The 23,053-nt window shown below is 40.5% G+C and overlaps 1 protein-coding gene across 3 annotated transcripts in view; it reads right to left on the bottom strand.

The window, feature by feature from the left end:
* Positions 1-23,053, bottom strand: part of LOC135483104 (uncharacterized) — a 111,072-nt gene that overhangs the window by 27,376 nt on the left and 60,643 nt on the right. For 2 of the 3 annotated variants that reach the window (XM_064763635.1, XM_064763634.1), the window contains exons 8-9: positions 8,250-8,411; positions 1,724-1,888 (exon numbers count right to left, since the gene is read on the bottom strand). In XM_064763635.1, coding sequence (XP_064619705.1) covers positions 1,724-1,888; positions 8,250-8,411 — 327 coding nt within the window. The remainder of the gene's footprint in view (positions 1-1,723; positions 1,889-8,249; positions 8,412-23,053) is intronic. The other variant, XM_064763636.1, reaches the window with a different exon arrangement.

The following is a 23,053-nucleotide window of genomic DNA, read 5'->3' as shown; positions in this document are numbered from 1 at the left end:
TTTTGGCGGTGGTGTCACCTTCCAAGTGTTGGTGGTATTTCATCATGCCTCCATGACAGTTGAACAACCCACTCATATGAGAGGACCGGGCATGCTTCATATCACATATGATGGAACAGAAAAGGCCATTTCCCCTTAAAAAATGATCAACCCAGAAGTGATTAACACCCATAACCAGCCCATCTCCTTCTATCTGCAAATGACCACTCCAACCCTTCCTAATACAGCCATATTCAGATGAATTCACCATTGCCTTTCTCAACTTGATCCATGATTCCGTTTCTGTAACAGGGCTATAGGCGAGACCTCAACACACCCTTAATGGCACCTGAATATCATTTCCATCCAAAAGAGCAAAGGCCACCACCTCAGGTCTGGCTCTCTAAGTGCCAGTTCAATCACAATATTGCTTGTATGTTACTCATAAATCATACAACAAGCGATTCCCAAAAGTCATCAAAACGCAAAAATGATATGTGGTTTTTATGTCCTGGGTTCTCTATGGTCATTTGACAAGGTACGATCCCCTTGGCGCCCATCATGATAACGCACACACTCCAACACATAAATATAATCACACACTGGGATTAAACCAAGTTGAGATGCACTTGTAGGGGTGGCCCATTATATTCACGCTGTGTACAAACCTCAACATTTTTGAAAGATTTTAGTTCTTAGACATTCAATTTCAATGGCAGATTTGATTTGAATTTGACATTTCCCAATCCAAAAAAGGTTAGCAGTTCAGAGAAGCAACTAGTCCTAAGGCTGTCCCAATCTGCAGACACGGCCCATCCCATCATGTCGCAGCTGGATGTGGTAATCGAAAACACATCATATTCATTGGAAGATAGTTCTTATGGCAGGATGACACCAAATTGAGTGGCTAACAATTGCCAATAAGCGTCCACGACATAGTCCTCATGGTCTCATTTAGTTTTTCTCAAAAGTGTTTGTCAATTTCTGATCTGCAGTAATGAGACATTGCTGGTGTCACTTGTGTTTGTACCATGAAAGCGACATTTATGGACTAAAATGACAGTCATTAACATTGCATATGCCGTGTAGGGGTTGGCGACTATCATTTCATATGATGTATGATTTCTCTGGCGGTGATTTTAACACCACCCTAGGATGGACAACGTGTCGCAGCTTGAGACAGACATGAACGATATAGGACTATAGTCTGTCGAGACTATAAGACCACAGCAAACATAGCATAAGATTTACGTTTTATGATCCATATTTGCATTTTATTTTCCTACACTGAATGGAGGTTTTCACCAATATCACAGGTCTAGATCAATCTAAGGGCAATCATAACAGCTTTGGACCAGATTCTAGTCTCTGATGCAACTTAAGATAATGAAGAGGAAAATATCGTGGTGATAATGTTTTATGATCATGCAGGGCATTGTGTGCTCATCACTAAGCCAGTGAAGATCTATCTCTTTGTACTCTTTGGAGGCTTTGTTGCTATTCAACTACAAAATATGATCTTGGATATTGCATAATTGAGTGATTATTATCTTAAAGTTGTGAACAAGATTTGGGACAAAGATGGAAATGCAACATGGCTGACTTATTGCAATTCTAGGAACACATCATATCCTCTCAAATTGCAAATTTTACACGGCTACAACACAAAGCACTCTTGACATGATTCCAGCATATCCTGCATGCCGCAAGCAAGGTTACTTATGAACCACACTGTAACACTAACCTGGTTTGCCTGTGACTGCCACAACATGCCAACTTCCACAGGCCATCTTCTTAACTGGGTAACCCCCAACATTGACTGCTAGCGGCTGCCAGACTTTTTCAGCTGGTTGCCTGCCATCATCGATCACATAGCTGCTCTTGCCCCACATGTACAGACTGCCATCTGCTGGAAGAGAGGATATAAAGTCATTATAAAAGCTACTGACTGCCTCCTCCAACAAACAGCTGGTAGGTGACTGCCAGATCAGGCCTTCACATAACTGCTCTTACTTCTTGCCTTGCCAGAAACCGAAACATTGAGAACTGTAATGACTACCAGACTGACTGATTTTTATATTTCATTGATCTCAATCACAATGTCATTGCTACTCCCACAAGGCATACATGTAACACAGCAGAATGCTTAACAGTGGTATGATGCGTGCAGGCTCCTCAGGGCACTAAATCAGTCCCAGACTCACCAGCAAGTGTTGCCAAATTCAACCACATGACAATCTGCACCAACATTAACCAAGCCAACCACATAATCGATGTGTTAGGTCAACACCTATCATGAACAAATATTCCGATATCAAATTGTCATCTTGTATCCAAACAAATCTAATATACGATGAGAAATCACCCATTGTCCCGCATCAGTCCCGGTTCGAGCCAGTGCCGGTTCTATAATGTCATGATGGATGGGTGATGGCCATATCAACCACATTGTGAAGTAACCACATTTGACAAATTTGTCCTGGTCATATCATGCTACTTCCTAATATTGACTTGGCAATTGTCTGGCCAAATAGACAAAATTCCTGGGCTCCCATCTGTGCCAAGTGTTTGAATACCATTAGCAACTAACGTTTCATTTTTTAATCAAGCATATTCAAAAAAGAAGGAATTAACAAGATCACTTCGAGACATGCTCCAATTCATTGCCCTTGAGCAAGTAGTTGTAATGAAAATGTCACAGACAGAAAACAAACAAAGCTGCACACGTCAGGTTAAGTTACTGTTGACCAGGACTGGAAGCAGCCAAAGATAAAGTGATATCTTGGCAAGGTGTGTCACTCTTCCAGTCCAGATGCCAGGGGTAAAGGCCTGGGCCAAGTTGCTCGATCAGCGCGAGAAACAAATGCCAGCATCAGCTCAACCAAGCTCAACTTCATGATTTCCATTTACAATTGAAAGCTTTACGGACTTAACCATGTTGCTGCTGATGTCAATTGAGCAAGCTGGTGCTGCGTGTAAAACTGACTCACTAAAACATTTCAATTGAGAAGCGAAGAATATGTTTTGTCTGGCTTCAGGGCAGAAAGTTGGTGACAGTGCCGTGGGAGTCAGGGACCTTCAGGGACCGCAGCGGTCCGATCGCAGCTCTTGTATGTTCAGCTAACCACTCAATGACAAACAAACTAATGAAATTATCGTAACTTTTCTAACTAATCCAACTCCCCAGTTGGACATTAACTGAAATGTGTGCTTGGTGATGCTGGTTGACTGGCTCGGGTTGATAACCGACATTGCCTTGGGAGTCACAGGTTTACTCGGGTGTCATGGCATTTATCCAAATTAAACTTTGCATTGCTTTTTCCACTACACATGTAATCAAATTATTTTATGCAACTTTAGCCATAGTGTGTTTTCATGACCAGAGCCATTAGCAAAGTTTTTCACAAAAAAATCATATCAATTTTGAAGTTTTTTTCCATGATATTTAAAGGCAACAACACACATCTGGCAGTGGGATAACACAACAAATACATCCGCAATAAAACCAAACACCTTTTTTATATCTAACCACAGTCTGTTTATAACTGACACATTGAAACAATGTATTTTGTGTAATTCATCACAATTCGAAAAATCCCTTCGACAAACGTATTTTTTAGTTGAACATCTCCACACAGCACATGGCACAGGAATAGACAAGGCAAACCACTCATTGATCATAAGAGCATTTGTCTTAATTTTCCTGTCAATTTAAGTCATTTCCATTCACAAAATAATGTGATTCCTTTCTTTGCAATAGATGTGGCTGTTTAATCTATTGAATTTATTATTGCATTATCTAATTAGTATAGTGTTGGGACAATAATATGTGGTTTTTAATAATAGTTGATAATAAATGGACTGACTCATTGTTATAGAGACCACAATAACATCAATTTTTTCAAAAGGTTGTATCGCCATTTTTGACAGGTTATTCCCAGGTGTCATAAATTATGGTATTATTTCAATTTGAGATTGAATAATGAATATTACAATACTAATAGCAATATATTCTGCCTGGTCACAAAATCATTCTTGTGCCTATAGCACCCTTGCAAACGAGCAATTTAGATTGCTGCAACTTTTGATTTATGCAACAATAATCACTGTTTTCGGTGGTCACCACAGGTTGCAGCACTACTGGTCTTACCCACAGACGACATATCCTTTTGTTGCACATTTCAGACATTATCTCTCAGTTGTGCCGCACTTACGGTCTAATAACTGACTTCAAAACTGCTGTATGACACATTTACTGACATCGCAACAACATTGATAAGCTCTAAACAACTAGATTGACTAGAAGAGGGTTCTGGTCATCTCAGCATTTTTCCAACTGGTAGTACCTCCACTGCAGTTTCATAGCTGGAAACCTACCAAGTGGATCAATCATATATTCAATACAGGCAATAAAGTCAATACCAATCGACCTCGGGTCTACCTTCAACATATTTTGAAGCACCTAATTGGTTAAGGTTAGGTCGAGCCTTTCCATGTTTGTACACAATCTCTATTCCAAATATCACCTCCATTCACATGATTTGTAGGTTCATAAGAGTGTTTTGAACATGTACTGAGTCAATAATCACAAAAATGATTGGCAATTTATCATTAAGTAGAATAAATCAAGCCTTCAGGTTAAATCTAGTGATAATCTTTCATATAGTTGTGCACAGCGGTGAATCAAGGAATTTGACAAAAAGGGGAGCCCCACCTGAGAGTAGCAGGCCATTTCCCCTGCAATAAATATCATTGGTCGAAAGCAGCACTTTAAAGTCACAACCGAAAGCGAAAAAATTGAATAAAACATCACCCGTGCCTCCGACAAAATGGCACAGCAAAATCGATAGCATGTTTTATCGGTCAAATTCATGAGTTCAGGAAATGTGAAAATGTCATGTCATGCCTTTTCGTCTGTCGGAGCGATTTCTAAACAGACCTTTGTTTACCATTTGTGCCACATTATGGCCCGCATGGCAAAGTGCATGGCCTCCTAGTTTCTAACAGGAAATCAGTAAATGGAATGGGCAACCATTGGAAACACTGTCACTTTCATTTACGGATCTAACGTTGTTTATACGATAGTATTTGGATTAGCCAGGCTCTTTGAGCATCAGATTTGGTTGATTTGAAAGCACATCCATGATGTTTGTCTAAGGTCAGATCGATATGTAATAAAACTTAAAACCGCGCCACTCAGTGTTCCAATCAGACATGGGTTCACTGTCTGATTGATTCGATATAGGCTGTACTCAAGCTGTAGCTTTCAGCACTGTACATGTATATCTTCCCCAAAGCTTGTTTTGGTTGGCCATTACCTTTGCCCGTGACAGAAAATGCTGCGAAAGGAGCATTCAAAGTCTTTGGCGGACTTTTTGGCAGAATTCTGGTCACACCATTTTCGGTTGCTGAGACGAGAACATGATATCACCACAGTTATCTAACACCAAAAGTGTGTTCTCTCATTTTTGTCACAGACACCCTCTTTGGTAGGCCATAATGGTTGCTTTCATCAGTAAGTAGCGTGAACACCTCCTTCTGTAACCCCTTCACCCCAAGGACAAGCCTCCTTTTGGCCACTATGGCAATCGGACCCTCCTTTCATGAATGCTGTGTACCGTATCAGTCCCCCAGTAAGGACAATCATCCTGGGATACCATTACAAACACCGATTGCTTTGATGAGTGGCGTGTGTCCTGTAGGTGCTTAAGCCAAGGCCGTGGCTCCCTAGGTTCTTCCGAGAAGACACAACAGCGAGGTCACTGCCAAAGAAAGCCCGGCCACAGCTGGACAGGTTTCGGATCTTGACCCCCTAATTTCCGAATAATTCCTTACATGCCACCACTTGGCCATGACAATTGCCACCAATATGTTTAAGAAATTTTTAATGCCACTTCATTGCTGTGACCTTGAAGTGAAATTCTTATTCTTTTATATTTGGGTATCAACTGCTTAAATTCACACCTTGCCACATGCTGAGGTGACAGTACATACCCCCAGGGGGTCTCAAAATTCCTTTTTCAAGGTCGCACGATTTCGTGAAGGACACGAAACACGATACCTTGGAAATGATTCGATTAGTTGCCATTCAATGATATTTCAAATCGGAAGTCATCACAAAGGATTGAAAATAGCAATGTCCTGATATCCACCACATTTTAATCTTACCCAAGGCCTGACATGCAATATCATCATAAATCACTGTCATTATGAACTTCTGTTCAATATTTGTGACAATAGTCAGAATGACAATTGCTGAAATTCTCCCAGGTGGAAAAATCTGTTTCGCACTTCTCAAGTCCCACGTATGAGTGGACATCTTTTATGGATATTTCAAATCAAACAAAATCTGGTGCATTTTCAGTCAAGTCTTTTCTCGAGCACCTCTGTAATCTCTTCTCATATTTTAGTCCCTTAGGGAACTAAAATGTGTTTTGCTTATTGGATAACTAAAACCCTTACTTCTGGCCTGCAACTTTATTGGATCAGCTACACCTCATGTGAAAGGTGATTTTTGTACCCTCATGGTTATGGTGAATCTAACTGAGGCAAATCCTGAATTGTGATGGATTTTGTCCGCAGCATATTATTCATAACCAATGACATTGAAGAGAGAGGCTGTAATCAGTAGAATAACCTGTCAATAGTGATATCACCACAAGACCTGGTCCACTTCTAGCTGTGTCTGATATCGCTGAGAGCAATACAGAGAAAGTGCCCATCATAGTTCCACAAAATATTGCAAATATGCTAAAATCTACCAGTCTGAGAATGAATAACTGACCAAAAACAGGCTGAAAGCTAAATGCTGAGCGAACAGCAAAATATGCTGAATCCATCAAAATGGACTGCCACCGCATCTTCCTTAATTTTTTTTTACCGAGTGCATAATCCAAATGGTTAAGAGATTAGCCTTTTCGAAGTCATATAGCTGCAGCCCCAGCCTCCAGAGTATAGACGGTTCCTTTGACAAGGCAACTACAATGTAACCTATCAACGTATTTAGAAGCCTCACAATGACTTTCATTGTGCCAATTGCCTGAATCTGACTCTGCTACAAAGAGGTAAGCGTTTTGTTTCTTCCTCCGACACGCACACCCTTGGTAGACCTCAAAGACATTGACAGACACTTCGTCTCATTAATTCATTCAATTTACCAATTAATCAACAAATTATAAGCAATGCATCCTTTTGTGTCGGCGGTATTGGCAAGGTGTCTCGTGGTGTCTCGCTAATGGCACGAGACCCGTGCACCCTAATCACAACACGAGACTGAAAGGCCAAAGATGTTTAATTAGCTAATAACCGCAGCGCATCATGCACAGGGACAAGGTAGTCCGCCCTAATGTGATAAATTAATTATATTAATCTGGTTTGACTTGCACAGACGAGACTCTTCAACCATTCATTTATGCCAATTATATATTCTTTACATTCATCGAGGCTAGTCTGTTGTATCAAAGACATGGTTTAACCCTTGAAGAAGGATCGAGAGACAACTTGCATTTGGTCACTTGTTTGAATCTTGAAACTTTGGAAAGTAAAGTGGTTTATTCATAGGCCTGCTGCAATTCTAAAAAGGCCGACTAGCAACGAAGCTTGGGTGAGTCAAAGGCACACTGTCATGGCATTCAGTGACAAACAAAGAAAGAGTCAACACGGTCAAGTTCATGTAGCTTTTAGCCTCGATTCAATAACGACTATGTTGCTTCAGAATATTAACGAGTTAATATGCATTTGACACCATGATTACATCCTACCACAACACTTGTCAAAGGTTGATTTATCATTGACCCATGTATTGGCATTTTAGCCCAGCAATATAAATATCATATTGATAACCCATTGAATGGTGACGGACATGTCAAAGGTCTTTTCACCACTCATGTATCAAACACCACTTGGACAAAACCCCATTGACATGAATGTTTAGTTGGTGTCAAACCTGTGAGATTCAATTGACCCGCTCCAGGTCCTAAATCACACTTGATATCAATATCGTTATTGACTGCAATGGCACTGCAAAGTCATAACCTTTTTGATTATTGCGCAGACACACACAATCAGGTTTATTGACTCGGAAAGTAAATGATATGGGTATTCACTGAAAAGCTTTACACACAATTGGACTCAACAAATACAGATTTTAACCAGTTGAGGATCCTGCATCTACACGACTCCACTTTCCTGTTACACCCTATCTGCCCAAACTGCAACACCAACAAGATGATGCTGATGAGGGCAACCTTGACGGACAGACAAATGCTTACCTGTAATTGCAGAAGTGTAGAGATCGCCACAAGCAATAAATGCCACATTGCCCATCAGCTGCTCATTTTGCACCTTGCAAGGAGTCGACACAAACCGGACCTTCTCACCATGGCCGAGCTGCCCATCGGAATTTGAACCCCAGCTGAACACATTTTTGGAAACTGAAATGATAGAACAAGAAAGAAATAGACTAGTGACAAAGGAGAGAAGAGGGTGGTCAAGGATTGTAACTTTATCCATTGAAGGAGGATATGTAATGTGATAAATTTTGATGGCTGTGAAAAGTTCACCACACAGTAAAGACAAAGAGGCAAAGGTTTTTGTGTGACGCCATACCATGGGTTCTCTCAGAAAGAAAGTCTGCCCATGTAACAATGTACCTGGGGATGTCCAGAAGGTTCCCTTATGGCTGCTAACATAAACCAAACAACACTGTACAATAGTCTCATGGCATAATTTTACCAGCCAGTATAAGGTCTAAGAGCAAGGGAAGGGGTAGAGTACATAATTTCATCATCATCATCACTTTAACAATACTGGCCACACATTTAAAACTTCAATGCACATGGCAAACAGACAAACACATGCTTACGCACTACAACCATGATCAGGCCTTTGGGTTTGATTGTAATACAGGTGCTGCCATCTGATTGTTAGTAACAGAAGCAACAACTTTACTTGGCTTGATTCTGGGCTTCTCTGACCAGGTTCAACAAGTAATCAACAAACATGAATGGTCTGCATGGCAACGGATACAGGAGGTCATCAGCTATCACACACAGAAACAAGCCATAAACAATAATTGAAACCACTCTGTATCTAAGTGACCCAGAGCTTAGGGTCATACAGAACCAACTGATAGTGACCAATGTTCTTAGGGAACATAGTGATCTGTCCAGGCTTTCTGGTGACAGATCCTTGTTTTCAAGCTTGACCTATGTTTTGGCTTCAGTTGACATTGCTGATAAGGTGCTGACTGGCTGGTGATTCTTATTAACATCAATTTGAATTTCAGACAGGAACCAAAGTCTTTCAAAATGCCATCAAACTCACTTTTAAACACAGAAGCTACACCAGTAAGGTCATCAACCCGCTCATTAAAAGGTCACAAACTTTCACTCCTGCTCTGACCCTCAGGGAGCGAGGTCTCCACATCAAGTCAATATTGCTTGTTTTTCTATCAGGAACCTTTGTGGAAAGTCACATCTAGGTCCATGACCTGTGCTCCACCAGTGATCAGGGTCAGTGGAATGTCTTGGCCTGTTGCCACCACACACCAAGACAAAGGCATACCAATCATACCAGGGCACTTTCTAAAGAATTCTATTGTTCCACTCCTAGTCTAATTGGGTAATCTTAATGAAGTTATAATCGAGATTGGTCTCCGATACTGGGCGGAGAAATATTTTGAAAGATGTAAAAACAGGATACCGAACTGATAGGCTATACAAAGAATGACTGGTTTATTTCCATTAACCCACGCTATTTTGGATGAGATTTACTTTGATTGAAATTACTTGTATTGCTCAACAAGTTGGAAGGCCAGCCTTATTCTGGACAGCCAGGCAATTCTCCAGAGTGCTTCTTCGTCTCTACATCATCAACAGGATAACCTAAACAGCAACTTACTTCTGGCCAAGAGAGTAGAAGCAGTTAGAGCCGCACTGATAGTGTTGAAATGCCGTGTGCTGATATCGAATCTCTGCCGTTGTATAAGTTATTCATCGCTACAACATTGGCGGGATGAATAAAACATGAATCCATACATCAATCTCGTAAATGGCGGGACCTCTGCCCCGAGTTCGGAGCAAAGGCCACAAACATACTATCATTTGCTTACCTATGAATAACAGGTTCAGGTGGTGATGGAACCTTTCACCCTGGGATCACAAATGTACTCTTGATTTCACCCTAATTTGCAAGAAAGCTACGTGGAATATCTACCATATTTTATGCATGTTTTTGGTTAAAATAAAGTGGTATGAAGTGAATTGCCCATTCCATTTCCTTGTATAAGAAACTGTTAAACATTTCTTAATGATTCAGTGCATGAATCTGAACATTCTCAGGGCAACCTTGGGGTGGAATGCAATCTTAATGGTACCCTGTTGAGCTGACAAAGAAAATATTGATGCTGATCTCAAGTCCACAAAGAAAAAACATAACAGTCAAGGAATGTGCGGCCAAAAGAGGATCGCAGGCAGATGGTCAAAACACTGTGTTTTTCTCTCAATTGGAGGTTTATCAAGTTGGTTAACAATCACAAGCTTTGATGGACTAGATCGTTAATGGCAACTTGATCACAGACATCGATACAAGGGGATTCTGCATGGAGTCTAATGTTTTATAAATCACTTCCCCAAATTATTGTCTAGTTCAAAGAAGGTGGCATGCACCCAATGGTCACCCTTTGGATCCTGGCCACACCCAGCCTGAACTTAACAACAGTTTTATGTTTAACTGATCTTCTAATAAAAATCTTTAGTCAGAAGATCGATATCCTCCCCAGAAGTGATCATATCAAGTTTGCTCATCATGCACACCATCAGTTGCTTTGCGTATCAGATTTGCACCTCTGGTCTGGGGTTGGGTCAAACTGACAACAAACTGATGGAAACCTTTAAGTAGATGTCAGAGGTTAGAGCAAGAGGTGATGAAGTATCCTTCACATCCGGTAAATGATCAGCGCCTTCACAGTGATAAGATGGGAAGATTTAACAGTTAAAGCTGAAATGCCTTGCTTTCAAACTAAATGTAGAATGCACGAGGTGAATTACAGCAATGTCAAAAAGAATTAGGGCAAAATATGCTATGCTAAAAGATTCAGGGCAAACTATGGCAATCCCCAAATAATAATGCATAATTAAACATAATGGCAATTGAGGAGATCAGTGCAGGAACCCTCTCATCTCACTGCGATTAGATCATGACTGTGCACTTGGCGTCGCTTAATTCAAATTTGATTCAAAGCCAGATGTGTTTCATTTTATTCACTCCCAAAACCAATCAGTGCCGATCCAAATCTCGGCAGCGTTGCATTCTGTCAAGAGACAGATCACGTAAGAAAATGAACTTTTCACTATTCACAAAACATCAAATCAAATCATGCTATCCATCACTTGATATGAAAACCGTGACAGCAAAATCTCTCGGGGCAACAATATGAGATTGGAGCTAATACACAAAATATGATGTGTCATTTAACGGCAGAAAAATGGCACCAAATGGGCAAATTTCTCACTATTCTTGCGAAGATGATTATAGATCTAATGTAAACCTTGTTAGGGTCGGGGCCAAGCCATTGCCCAAGAGTACGAAGGTTACACACGAGGACCGAGAAAACATAAAGTGAATGATCTAAGACTGATCCGGCTCCAGATATTAGCCGATTCGGTTCAGAGCCTAATCAGACTCTTTATCTATTGGAGTAGCAGTGTCAGAACTAATCTCGGTTATTTGTTATGAAAATTGAATCATCACCTTAATGCAATCAGGCAAAGTAATGCAGCATTAAGTCATGCTAGGGCAATCACATTTTGACGCCTTTTTCCTGAATGGGCAAGGTTCAAGGAAGCGACGGGAATTGGTTAGGAATATATTTATGATATATTGGCGATGGGTCAAGCTTGTATAATATTATATCAAGGTTTTTGTACACATTGCTTGAGATAACCTTTCAAGCAAAATACGGCAGTGGAGGTCAGTAATAGTGGTCCTGATATGGGCTCATAATTACCCATCTTATCCCAATCACGTCCAATCAACAACTTAACGATTTTAAAAGGCAAAGATGATCTTGGAGCCTTGAATATTCTCAAATGATCTCTCCAGAGACAGCAGTGCCAGCAGAGTTTGTACAATCCGATCCAGCCCGTTCTGACTGCTGATGCCTGATGTTTACCATGACACCAAGGATTGGATGGCGAAGACCCGAGTGTAAGTCACACATCGTATCATTTGTCAAAGCCCAATGCCAAAACTTGGTGTGATTCTTTAAAAATGTTGATACCTGCACAAATTCCTAATTGCCATTGTTCATGGCATTTGTAGATTTCTGTTGCAACCATCAAACATTTGTATCCAACAATAATGATGAATAAGTCAGGGCTCATCATACTAGGGAGGAAAGGCAGTCACATTAGTCAGAAATTTCTCAAGCCTCAACGAACAAGTAGCACCCTGGTCCTGAATGAGCAGACGACATCAATCATATCACTTGCCATTCTTTGACTTTTCAAGAAAACAATTTGCACTCTGTGGCAATACTCCGAGTCCATTAACACTGGCGAAATCTTGAACTATTCTTTGCCCATTAAACCACTCCGGCCACCATTATTAAGGCGAATATATTCACAAGTCAGTATTTTTTACAAATTTCTTTCTTGGTTTGGAGTGAAAATGACCAAATCGCATGTTGATGGCCAGGCTTTTGTAAGAATTCAACTTCAGACTTACTGGACCAGAGTGCTGAAGAGGGCATCAGATCAGAGGGTAAATCCACAAAAGTTAGTTTCAAGTTGTGTTGGAGATCAGTTGCTCAATGAGCCATCAGAGCTCGTCCCATGAGACCCAGGCAAAAAAGTAGACTTCAGGGATTATGTGGCAAGAACTCGGAAGTCTAATGGCAACGTATTATGCATGGAGGTGCACTGTAAATGTACACAACAAAATCTATACATCTTTTCTGACCCCTGTCCATCTCTGAACCTATTAGTGGCAGCTCAACACAGAATCCGCAAGATCAACTTGGGACATTTCAATGACAGCTCCAAATCACCGCTCAATATGATTGATGCCTGGTGAACTATGAAGGAATGACAGGGCTATCATAACATGGGCGATAATGACCATCGCAGAACACACCATTCCTTTTCACTTCACAGTGGAAGTGGTGATCTAATTGATCTCCAGAGACAAGAGCATGGCAAAGTGGCAAAAAAGGAAATTGGCTGTGCCTGACAGAAGAACAATCAGTGTTTAACTCCAGAAAGAAGTTATTCACTAACTTGAAGAATCGGGTCTTTACATGGTAAGCCTGACTGGATGCAGCAGTTTAGGAAATGAATATAGAAACAGACACAAACTGAAAATACAGTCACAGTCCCATTTGCTTATTGCAGATCCAAGCCACCAAAGATTCATACCACATCGACTTCGAAAAGCTGACACAAGCCCCAAGTGCTTACAAAAGGTTCGAAAATATATCATTAGGTTAATATCTATCTGCCCTTGTCGCCACCAAAATCCCCCACAGCCACCCTAAGTCATGCATAACGAAATCTGTTGAAGAATCTACTCCCTGAAATTGACTTTCCATTGGAGCAAATCTGCCCTGAACCTCACAGACGCAGACATGGAATGATCCAACAAGACAATCACCATGCCTGCAAATTGGTTGGGATCCCTAAAGCCAAGTTTGGCCCATTAAATGGGCATAAGTCATGACTGTTTTCACCTTTCTGAGGCTGGCTGACACAAGGATTTGCCTCATAATGGCTGTTGGCCATCTCTAGGAGTTATTTTACGGTGATAAATTCTGCCTGGTTGACAGTAAGCTATTTCCTCACCACACATCGTGTTGTCATCTTCTATAATCGTCATAAATTTGATCATAATTTTGACTTCATGTTATGGCCTGGCTTAGATGTGCTTGATCTTCTGCACAAAGGGTCTCTGCGCTGAACAAAGATACAAATTTTGCGGCTGTGTTGTAAATCAAGTGAAACTTGATTCTGGGATTCTCTTTCTTTTTTCTAACTTTATGGTCATCTGTCACAAATTCTGCTTTCTGAGAGAGTCTACAGGAAGTGTCTGCTGAAAATTAGATCTGAGGCACAAAGTCATCATCACTTTTAATTTGACCTTATAGGATCAGTATCAATCATGTGAGCATTTTGAGTGTTGTTGCCTGCACACTCTCCCGGTTGATTGGTCCAGTGCACTCCATCTATCGGCAGGTTTTATGTCATAGTTCCCGTCTCCTAGTCTGCCGGCCATTGCTTGACTGGTGAGCCAAGACTACCCCTTTGATTACAGGGTTTTCTCTCCTAGACTTGTTGCCTACCAGGACTAAGGAGGCCAGTCTTTCCCTGGGATTAGTATTGTCCAGAATCAATTAAGACTAACATTGTTGGCATGGTAAAAATAGATGGCCAACATCATGAAATGGTTTTCGCTTTCTAGAAATTGGACATTTCAAAGACTTTGAGTCCATATGGTAAAACATATAACTGTAATGAGAATACCTTGAATGAACAGACAGAGTTCCAAAGATGATTACTTCCTGATGATGGCAGACAGCTTTTACAACAAATTCAATACATCACCTGTTCTGAATGAACCAAAAAATGGAAATGTGTAACATTGGTATGCTTGTGTTTCCAGCTCTTCATCGAAGGTGACCTCCACGCAGGTAAACCGTATGGAGGTAAAAGTATTATACTATTCAAATAAAACTAGGAATAAGGTATAAGGCATAAATAATGAAAGGGAAACTGTACCAAACATATTATTCTTCCAAATAGCCATTCATACCTTTCAAAACAAAAATCTGATTTTCATGACTCAAAACTCATATTTTTGAATTGATGGGAACAAAAAAATTATTGTACATGAATGCTATCAGTAGAAAAAAAACTCACACAAGGTAAGCAACTCACTACCAGCATGGTTGATATTACTATGGTTTAATAACACATCACAGAAGTCAGAATTTCTTGGCAATTAAAATACTGATATAATCGAATGCAGCATTGGAATTTACTAACAAAGTTGTTTGAGTGCCTTGAAACTGCAATCAGACAGGAGTCAAGAAGAGAAATATCTGTGAACAGATGTGGTATTTTGGTTAGGGTGATCAGGCATTCAGTCCAAAGAAGCTGGCAGGAAGAAAAACAGTAGTAAAAGCGGAGTAAATATCACCTTGGTTGAAAGAGAAGTGTACCTCAGCCCCCACCATTGGCATTTCTCTGACTCCTTTTTTTTGCAAACTGCCAAAGAATGCAATAAATCCTGAAGAAGCATGTTGCACACTGACCTTAATTGGTCCTCCCTTCCCGAGGCTGTATGGTGAGTTTACAAAAAGATGAATTAAGTCAGTAATGTTGACTTTACAAGTACTACAGGAGAACTACTTCATTTTATGAAGCTGGAGAATTCCGAATGACACTCATTACTCACAGGCAGTTCAACCATTTTTGCCTGCTGCCAGGGTCTGACCAGAAAAGAAAGTCAGCTAGGGATGCTCCCCAACTTGGCAAAAGTGCATTAGACATACCCTTGTGGTTGTTCAACCGCACGATTAGCCTCATTAACATAGCTCATGAACCAGGAGCTTGACCTAAGCTGTTGTAAGGTCAAGCAATCAAGGTGAATACAAGCATCACCTGGCCCTACACAGCTGAATCATCAAAAAGTCAGATATCATTGCCACTTGGGCTAGAAGATTTTACTAAACATATCAGCAATGATGTTACCACTTAATGCTGGTTATTGATATCTAGTTGGATGATTAGCATCCATCCACTCTGCTTGGGTCCCGCGAAGAGCCCCAACCCATCAAAAGAAAAGTAAAAAAAGATTTTCACCTTCTTTTGGCTTCAAGGTACATTTACTTTTCGACATATCTCACTACAAGATCACTTCCTAGTATCATTTGCCATCTTGATTGACAAGATGACCATTATTTCCACCACCACTAAAGGATGGACGCTGGTAGAGGTAGACACATGAAAAGCGGGTCCCCAACAATGGAAACAGGAAACAAAATCGTTTCCAATGCTTAGCCATGTTCTCTCTCTCTTGACTGGAACAAAAAAGTTGACAAAACATGGAAAAACACAACTCTGATGCACTTGCCATGGTGAACTACACAATCCTTTCATTTGGCCCATGAGGCAGGCGTGTAATTTTTTTACATAATAGCTCGTTTTTTACATAACACTGCACGTGTAGTCAGTAAATTATGATTGCAAAACTATTTCAGAATTTAAAAAAAGGTATTTACCAACTTCTCTATATTTTCGTTTCGTCCACCGGATAAACAAGCATGTAACGTTTTTCACAATTTAAGTGGGTTTTTTCTCGTTACTTTCATGTGTATGGCGCTATAGAACTGTTGATAAGATTAGATAAAAACTTTCAAGAAAACACGACTCTTTCATTTGGATCATGAGCTAAGCGTAATTTTAACACTTGGGCACTCACTGGTGATATACAATGTACTCTTTTTGGAAAAGTTCAGCGAAACAATTTTAGAAGCTACTTCACATAACATTTGTCAAAAAAACTTACTAATTTCACGATAATATCAAAACCAATGGGGAAGGATTTTTTCTTATTCATTGTATGTTAGAAATCCTTAGACCAGACAGAATCAATCACATTTTATCACTGCCATGGTATAATGAGGCATGGCCTGTCTGGCATCTGGACCATATCATGTAACCTATCAACATTGATTTGTGTGTTCGACTGATATTCAAGTTACCTTCAGGTTGAATTCAAAAAACTTTCACTAACATGAAGAGAGACAAGAAACCTGGTTCTGGCCTCTGAAGGGAGGGGCAACATCCAGGAGATATCCGAGAGAACTAGAACATTTGAAACACAAAGCCACTCACAGATTCTTCATGGTCTTTATTTAAATGTGCATAGCAGTTCTTGCAATACCGTGGCCCGTGCTCTCAGTATATCGTATGTTTCATCAAATAGTTACAAAACCTGGACATTTTGTTCCAACTTTGCCAATTGTGGCTTGGATCCACAGACCTCAAAAATGTATTCCTTACCTTTTTCTTTTAACCGCAGTAGGCCTAAGCGTGGGGATAAACTATTGATACAAACAGCAAATGCCTTGAAAGGTCACCAGTTCAGCTTGTTAGTTAGTGAACCCTACCCCAGCAAGGGCCATAGGTCTGCCTCGGCAATTACACAGGTCAAAAGCAAGATAAGCTGTTGATTGATAATGCCAGTAGGAAATCAACACAAGCTATCAGAGTTGTTGACTGACAGCCTCGAGAGATCATCCAGGCTGTTGATAGTTCAGGTTAGCCCAAGCTGAGTCAAGGAAAAGGGTTTGGTTTAGTCAAAAAAGCCTTGAAACCATGGGTCTGTCACCATGACAGCAGTCAAAGCAGAGTACAAACCATGGATGGGTATGTCACCATGACAGCAATCAAAGTAGAGTGGAAACCATGGGTTGTTGCCATGGCAGCAATCAAAGGAGAGTGGAAAGCATCGGTGTGTCACCATGACAGCAATGAAAGGAGAGTGGCAACCATGGGTCAGTCAACATGACATCGAAGTGGATGTTGTGGTTTCCACTTTGTTTTGACTTTGCTTGCAAGTCATTATGCTGTCAGGCAGGACGGAGTAGGGCTTTTTCTGTACATATCCAATCCTCAGTGGCAAGAGCAGCCACAGTACCCATTATTCAACAACAAACTGACAAGCTACTAATAAATCCTTATTTGCAATGGCAGTGATATTGACCATCTGGCAAGTGCCTCTCCTTGGTTGTTCCTTGATCACAGCAGTCTATTCAACAAAGAAATATCTTAACATACATACATGCTTTGAGCAAAATGATAATTTAGTGTGACCTTAGAAAACAACTGTCAGAAAAAGGACGAAAGTTCCAAATAAATCAAGTGGAGTTTGTATAAAGTGATAAGCAACGTCTACTCCCTGCAGCAACAAATATGTATCAGCTCAGTTAATTAACCTTTCACAACTGATTCCAAGTTGTTGCCAATATATTTTCCAAGTTTTTTTTTCCAGTGCCCTGTGCGTAAGAATAAATCACTTAGGTCTGCTGAGTTCAAGCAATAGTATGCCGTTCTTTCACCTTCTTGATATAAGACCACTCTCTACTGGATGGAACTGCAGTATATTTTCGATAAGAAACTGTGGTTGATAACCAGTATGCTTCAGGTGGGCTGATCTTGACTCTGTTGATATTCTCCACAAAGGCACTATTGGAGCTGATGTATGGCTGGAAGTTCACAGACTAAACGAAATGTCAAGACCTGAGTGCTCCTTGCCATTTGATTTATAAATTCTAGCGATTATACCTCTCGTATGATAAATAATTGGTTATCCTTCAAGGTTTCATTCAATTTAAGATATCTTCCTGGTGCCAGTGGCACTCAGCTTTCTTTAACCGCAAAAAAAGTGGATAAAATACTCTGATAAAGGTTAAATATACACTCCAGAGCATCTTTTTTCTTAAATGCATAATGATTTTGATAAAACAAGATTTCGGCTTGGGGTGAAGTCCCTCAGCCTGAAACTCACCAGAAAATTTGAAATTTCATCTGAAATTTCAATAATGGGAAAGCAGTTCTGCTATCAGCAAACAGATACCCTGCTATGGGAAAGCAAAACTGAAAGAATTAGCAAACTAAGAACTTGCTAGATTCTCTGTCAACAATGTAAAGGCAAAACTGAAATCAGTGAGGCAAACCTGGTGACTTGCCAACACCAAAGATTTGGACCTGACCTTGGCTAGTGATATGGCCTGACTCATTGACATCTTGGTCTGATCCATCACTACTCACAGCAGCTGTCAGCAGTTCACACAGTCAACAGACTCATTATCAGTTGATACAACACTCAGCTAGACATCCCAGGGACCACAACCAACATTGTTAGGTCAACTCGGGTTAACTCACCAGCTAGATTCCCTCAACTGATGGTCACAGTAACTGGCGACCAGCATTTTAATTAAGAACCAAATGTTCATGTAAGCACCCACATTGGTACTATCCAAACTTTCGAGGCTGCTGATGACACCAACATTTACCAGAAAGAACTACCAAGATTTTTTATGCAAGGAAATGGCCAAGCCTGTGTCCTTTCATGATGTGCAGATCCACCTGGGGTGAACCTATCATACTACAACAAGTAATACAAGGAACATTGTGCAAAATAAGCCATCATTTGAAGAAGTTGACCATTGACAATGAGCAGTCAGGATGTCACTATTTTCCAGGAGAATGGTCAGACTAAAAGCCAAAACACTGAAGATAGACCCATCTAACCTCTGACCACATACCCCTAGTGACAGATATTTCATTTTTTGCCAAGAGCTCATGGCACAGCAGGAACAGACACACATGGTTTGACATTACACCATCAGAACCATCTGACCTCTGAGCAACCTGACCGTTGACCTTGGAGGGATCGATTTTCACTGAAGTTTTTTGCTAAAGGTTTCTTCCTAATCAGCGATAATTCTAACAGATGCGAAAGGTCTGACATTACACCAGCAAAAGTCAGAGTGTAAACACCAAGAACAGAACCACCTGACCTTTGGGCAACCTGAGGTCATGACCCGATGTTAAACTGACCTAGGGTCACTTCCTCCCTTGGTGTAGCCAATAAAATCAGCAGGTATATTCACTGCAACTCCTGGTGCAGCATCTTGGTTGTCAAGAATCACAAGACTTTGGAATAAGGAAATGACCATTGACCTTGTCTTGTCACTCAATATCCTTGGGGATTCTCTTTCATTCAAGGTTGAATGGAAGTTCACCGTTTTCCTGAAACTGTCAATTTGTTTAATAAGTGTAAAATAACAGATCTGTAACTGGAAACAAATAAGGTGGAACTCGAATGAGGAGAGGGGGCGTGTACCTGGTGCGCCTCCCCCCTTGGATCCGCACCCGTGAGCAACCAATTTTGTGTTTCCTTGTTCCTGAAACATGAGGCAGAACTTCCGTATTGGAGGAGGAGAGAGCATTAGCAAGACGGATGAGGAAAAAAAACAATGGTTCTCACCTGTCATTGTAAAAAATACCTTAAATCTGTGCAGCATCTGTTAAAACGTGAGCTGCCAATAATGACTGCTGAAAAACTTATTTGTTTTCATCACTTAAATGAACGCCAAGATGAGAATTTGCATAACAAATCAGGAGAGAATGCAACCAACAGATGAAGACCAGAACTACACCTTCAACTCAAATTCGCTGAGCTGAAGCCATTCTTCATGAATAGACCCCCGGAAGTGGTGATATTTGGACCCATTAATGAATTACTATATTTGTAGATGAAGGTGAAAAGGCAAAAATATCATAACTGAAAATATCAATGAGAAAAAAAATTAACTTCGGCAAACAGCAGATCTGCTGTCAGGGACTAACGTTCGATGAACTCGAACCCCAGGTTACTAACAGAACTCAAACTACTATGTAATTCTTCCACTTTTCAAGAATGCTGGTGTGTGTTTTTATTGCCGTAGGTCAGTAATCTTATCCCAGTACTGGCACGGGCTCCCGGCATGCCACTACAATTTCTTGTCTAATGAAATTCTACCTACGGAATTTATGAATCTAAAAAAACATTGTCGGAACGAATGAGGGAAAACAAATAAGAGTGTAAACAACATTTGTTTTGAAAATAGTAACATTACTCCAAGAATAGTCAGATTACCTAACTGTTAAATACAAGTTTTGCTCCAAAATCTCAAGATATAAACTTTTCAGTGACTGCGAAACATTTTGTACGTGTTTCTTAACGCAAGTTGGCGTGGAAAATAAATCCAAGTCGTTCTGTTACCTTTCCGCGCCATTTATAGTCAGCGCTAACCTCTACTACTCAAGGTATGTCAATATGCGCAAAGGTCATACTCCAATAGTAATAAAAAAGAGCTCTCATAACGAGAATGCCAGGAGGCGGGTGATGTTTGAGCCTTGTAAAAACCTTAGCATAGGTTGTAGGATAGATCACAAAGTTAATGAGCAGTGCTAAGGATAAGTAGCATGAACACATGTCAGTGTAAGGAGCTTGGCTGCTTGCCTGCCATGTGCTCAGCCCACCTGGCTGCGAGTATAACCTACTACTACAAAGTTTCAGTAGTAAACTACAGGCACCAGACACCAATACCAAGTTTTTGATTACTTACTCAGTTCCCTGCCACAAACTTCCCATCTCATTTTCCTTCCACGCATATTTCAGAGCACTTTGTCAATAAAAACATGCTTAGATAATGCTGTATCACACTGTTAACATGAACAGAGTGAAGCCACAATCTCCTCAAAATAGATCTAAACAAACGTTGATGGGTTCCTTAAAATGAATGAAACCATCCACCAGGAATGCCAAGAAGAGAGAACATTGCTCTTACAAGAATCTTAGTAAGGGGGCAGGCTTGGTAAACCCCAGGCAAAGGTGGGCAAATTGTAAGAATTATCGTCTGGGTTATGTCCAATTCAGAGAAATGAGCTAGCGATGGTGGGCATGTAGATGGGGGGGGGGGGGGGTTAATGGAGGATTTTTACCGGAGGGAGATTTTACCTATTTCATTTTCTGGGGCAGTTTCAGAATTTCCAGATTGGTGATGCCAAAAAACCTTGTAGTATATAAGGATACTGGGGAAGATTTGTTCAAGCAATGTGTTGTTCTGAGAAACATTTATTTTGTATCAAAATGCAAAATAGTAGCACAGGAATGCCAAAGATTTGGCCAAGTTTTTGTGACACAAGAAACTGAGATAGCTATCGGTATGCAGAAAACGAGTTTAGTGGGAGCCCCACATCCTGTAGAAAGCAATCAAAACAGTTTGTATTAGCTAAAGTCATCACTGCCAGTGAAAGGTGATCTTCAATATCAACCTGCTGCTAGAAGGGATCGAGGTCAATGCTCAAGGTCGTTTAGTTTTTACTCTGGTTTCAGGGGTAGTAGGCCATATTGGTATCCCAGTTGAATACAGAATTCTAAACATACTTCTGAAACTGCAAACTGCCAAAACAATTAAGGTTAGCCAAGTCATCAATGCCAGTGAAGGGTGGCATTTAAACTCACCCTGATGCTAAGAAAGGCCAAGGTCAAAAGTTCCCAAAAATCTCTTTGATGCACTTTTTCATCAAATTTACATCAAGTAAATCCATTCGTTCCCATTTATCTTTTACGATTTTCGTATCAAGTTTGATCTTTTAATGCATGACTTAGACACAAACCATACCTCACCGTCAGATCATGCTTATCTCTCGTAAATTCCTCACCAAGGTAAGCGAGGGTAATTTTTTCCACTTAAGATCACTACTGATAATGGCAGAGGTTACACCACGGGGGAACAAACTTTCATTGCTTTAGTCAATGGAAAATTTCTACCAGACTTTGTGGTTTCTCGGCTTGCCATCAATACAGGTATAAGCTAAGTCTTGATACAACAAAAAACTGAAAATGTTTGAGGGAAAGGAACATTTCTCTACTGTATTTGCTTATATGTGATTGTGTGTATCACTGACATCAACATGGTGCCCTAGTCCTAAAGCAATGAAGGTGTGTTCCCCCATGGTGTAACTTCTGCCGATATTTACAGTTGAGATCCTGCTCTGCCAGTGGTAGACGGCATTTCTAATCCCTCCGTCAAAGAAGTAATTGGTCTGAAGACCACGCGAAGTTAAGAAATATCTGAATTCAACTTTGTTTACCATGTTAACAGCAAACCTGGTACATTGGTAAGGGAGGTAGGAAGAACGATTTAGGCACCCTTAGAGAGAGATAGCACCTTTAATCCAATGATACCAAACATTTGCTGGTTATCTCCAATCACCGATAAAATCATTTGTGGCTTTAATAAATTGTATCTTGTTTCAAAAATGAAGTGCAAGGAACCTTTACTAACCCTGAAGGTCATCAAAATTGATGCCAGCTTAACCCTTTCTGCTGCAAATGGATGTCGATCGGCAACTGAAATAAAAAGCGGCCGCCAATCAGCGACTCGGCCCTACAATATTTCCTACTTGTTAAAGACTAAAGTGGGGATGTACACCAGTTGGCTGCAAAGTGTTAATGGTTG

This window comes from Lineus longissimus, chromosome 2, assembly GCF_910592395.1.
Source record: "Lineus longissimus chromosome 2, tnLinLong1.2, whole genome shotgun sequence".
NCBI classification, from domain to species: Eukaryota; Metazoa; Nemertea; class Pilidiophora; order Heteronemertea; family Lineidae; genus Lineus; species Lineus longissimus.
Note: the sequence above shows the minus strand (reverse complement) of the source record. Positions and strands in the feature narration are given on the sequence as shown.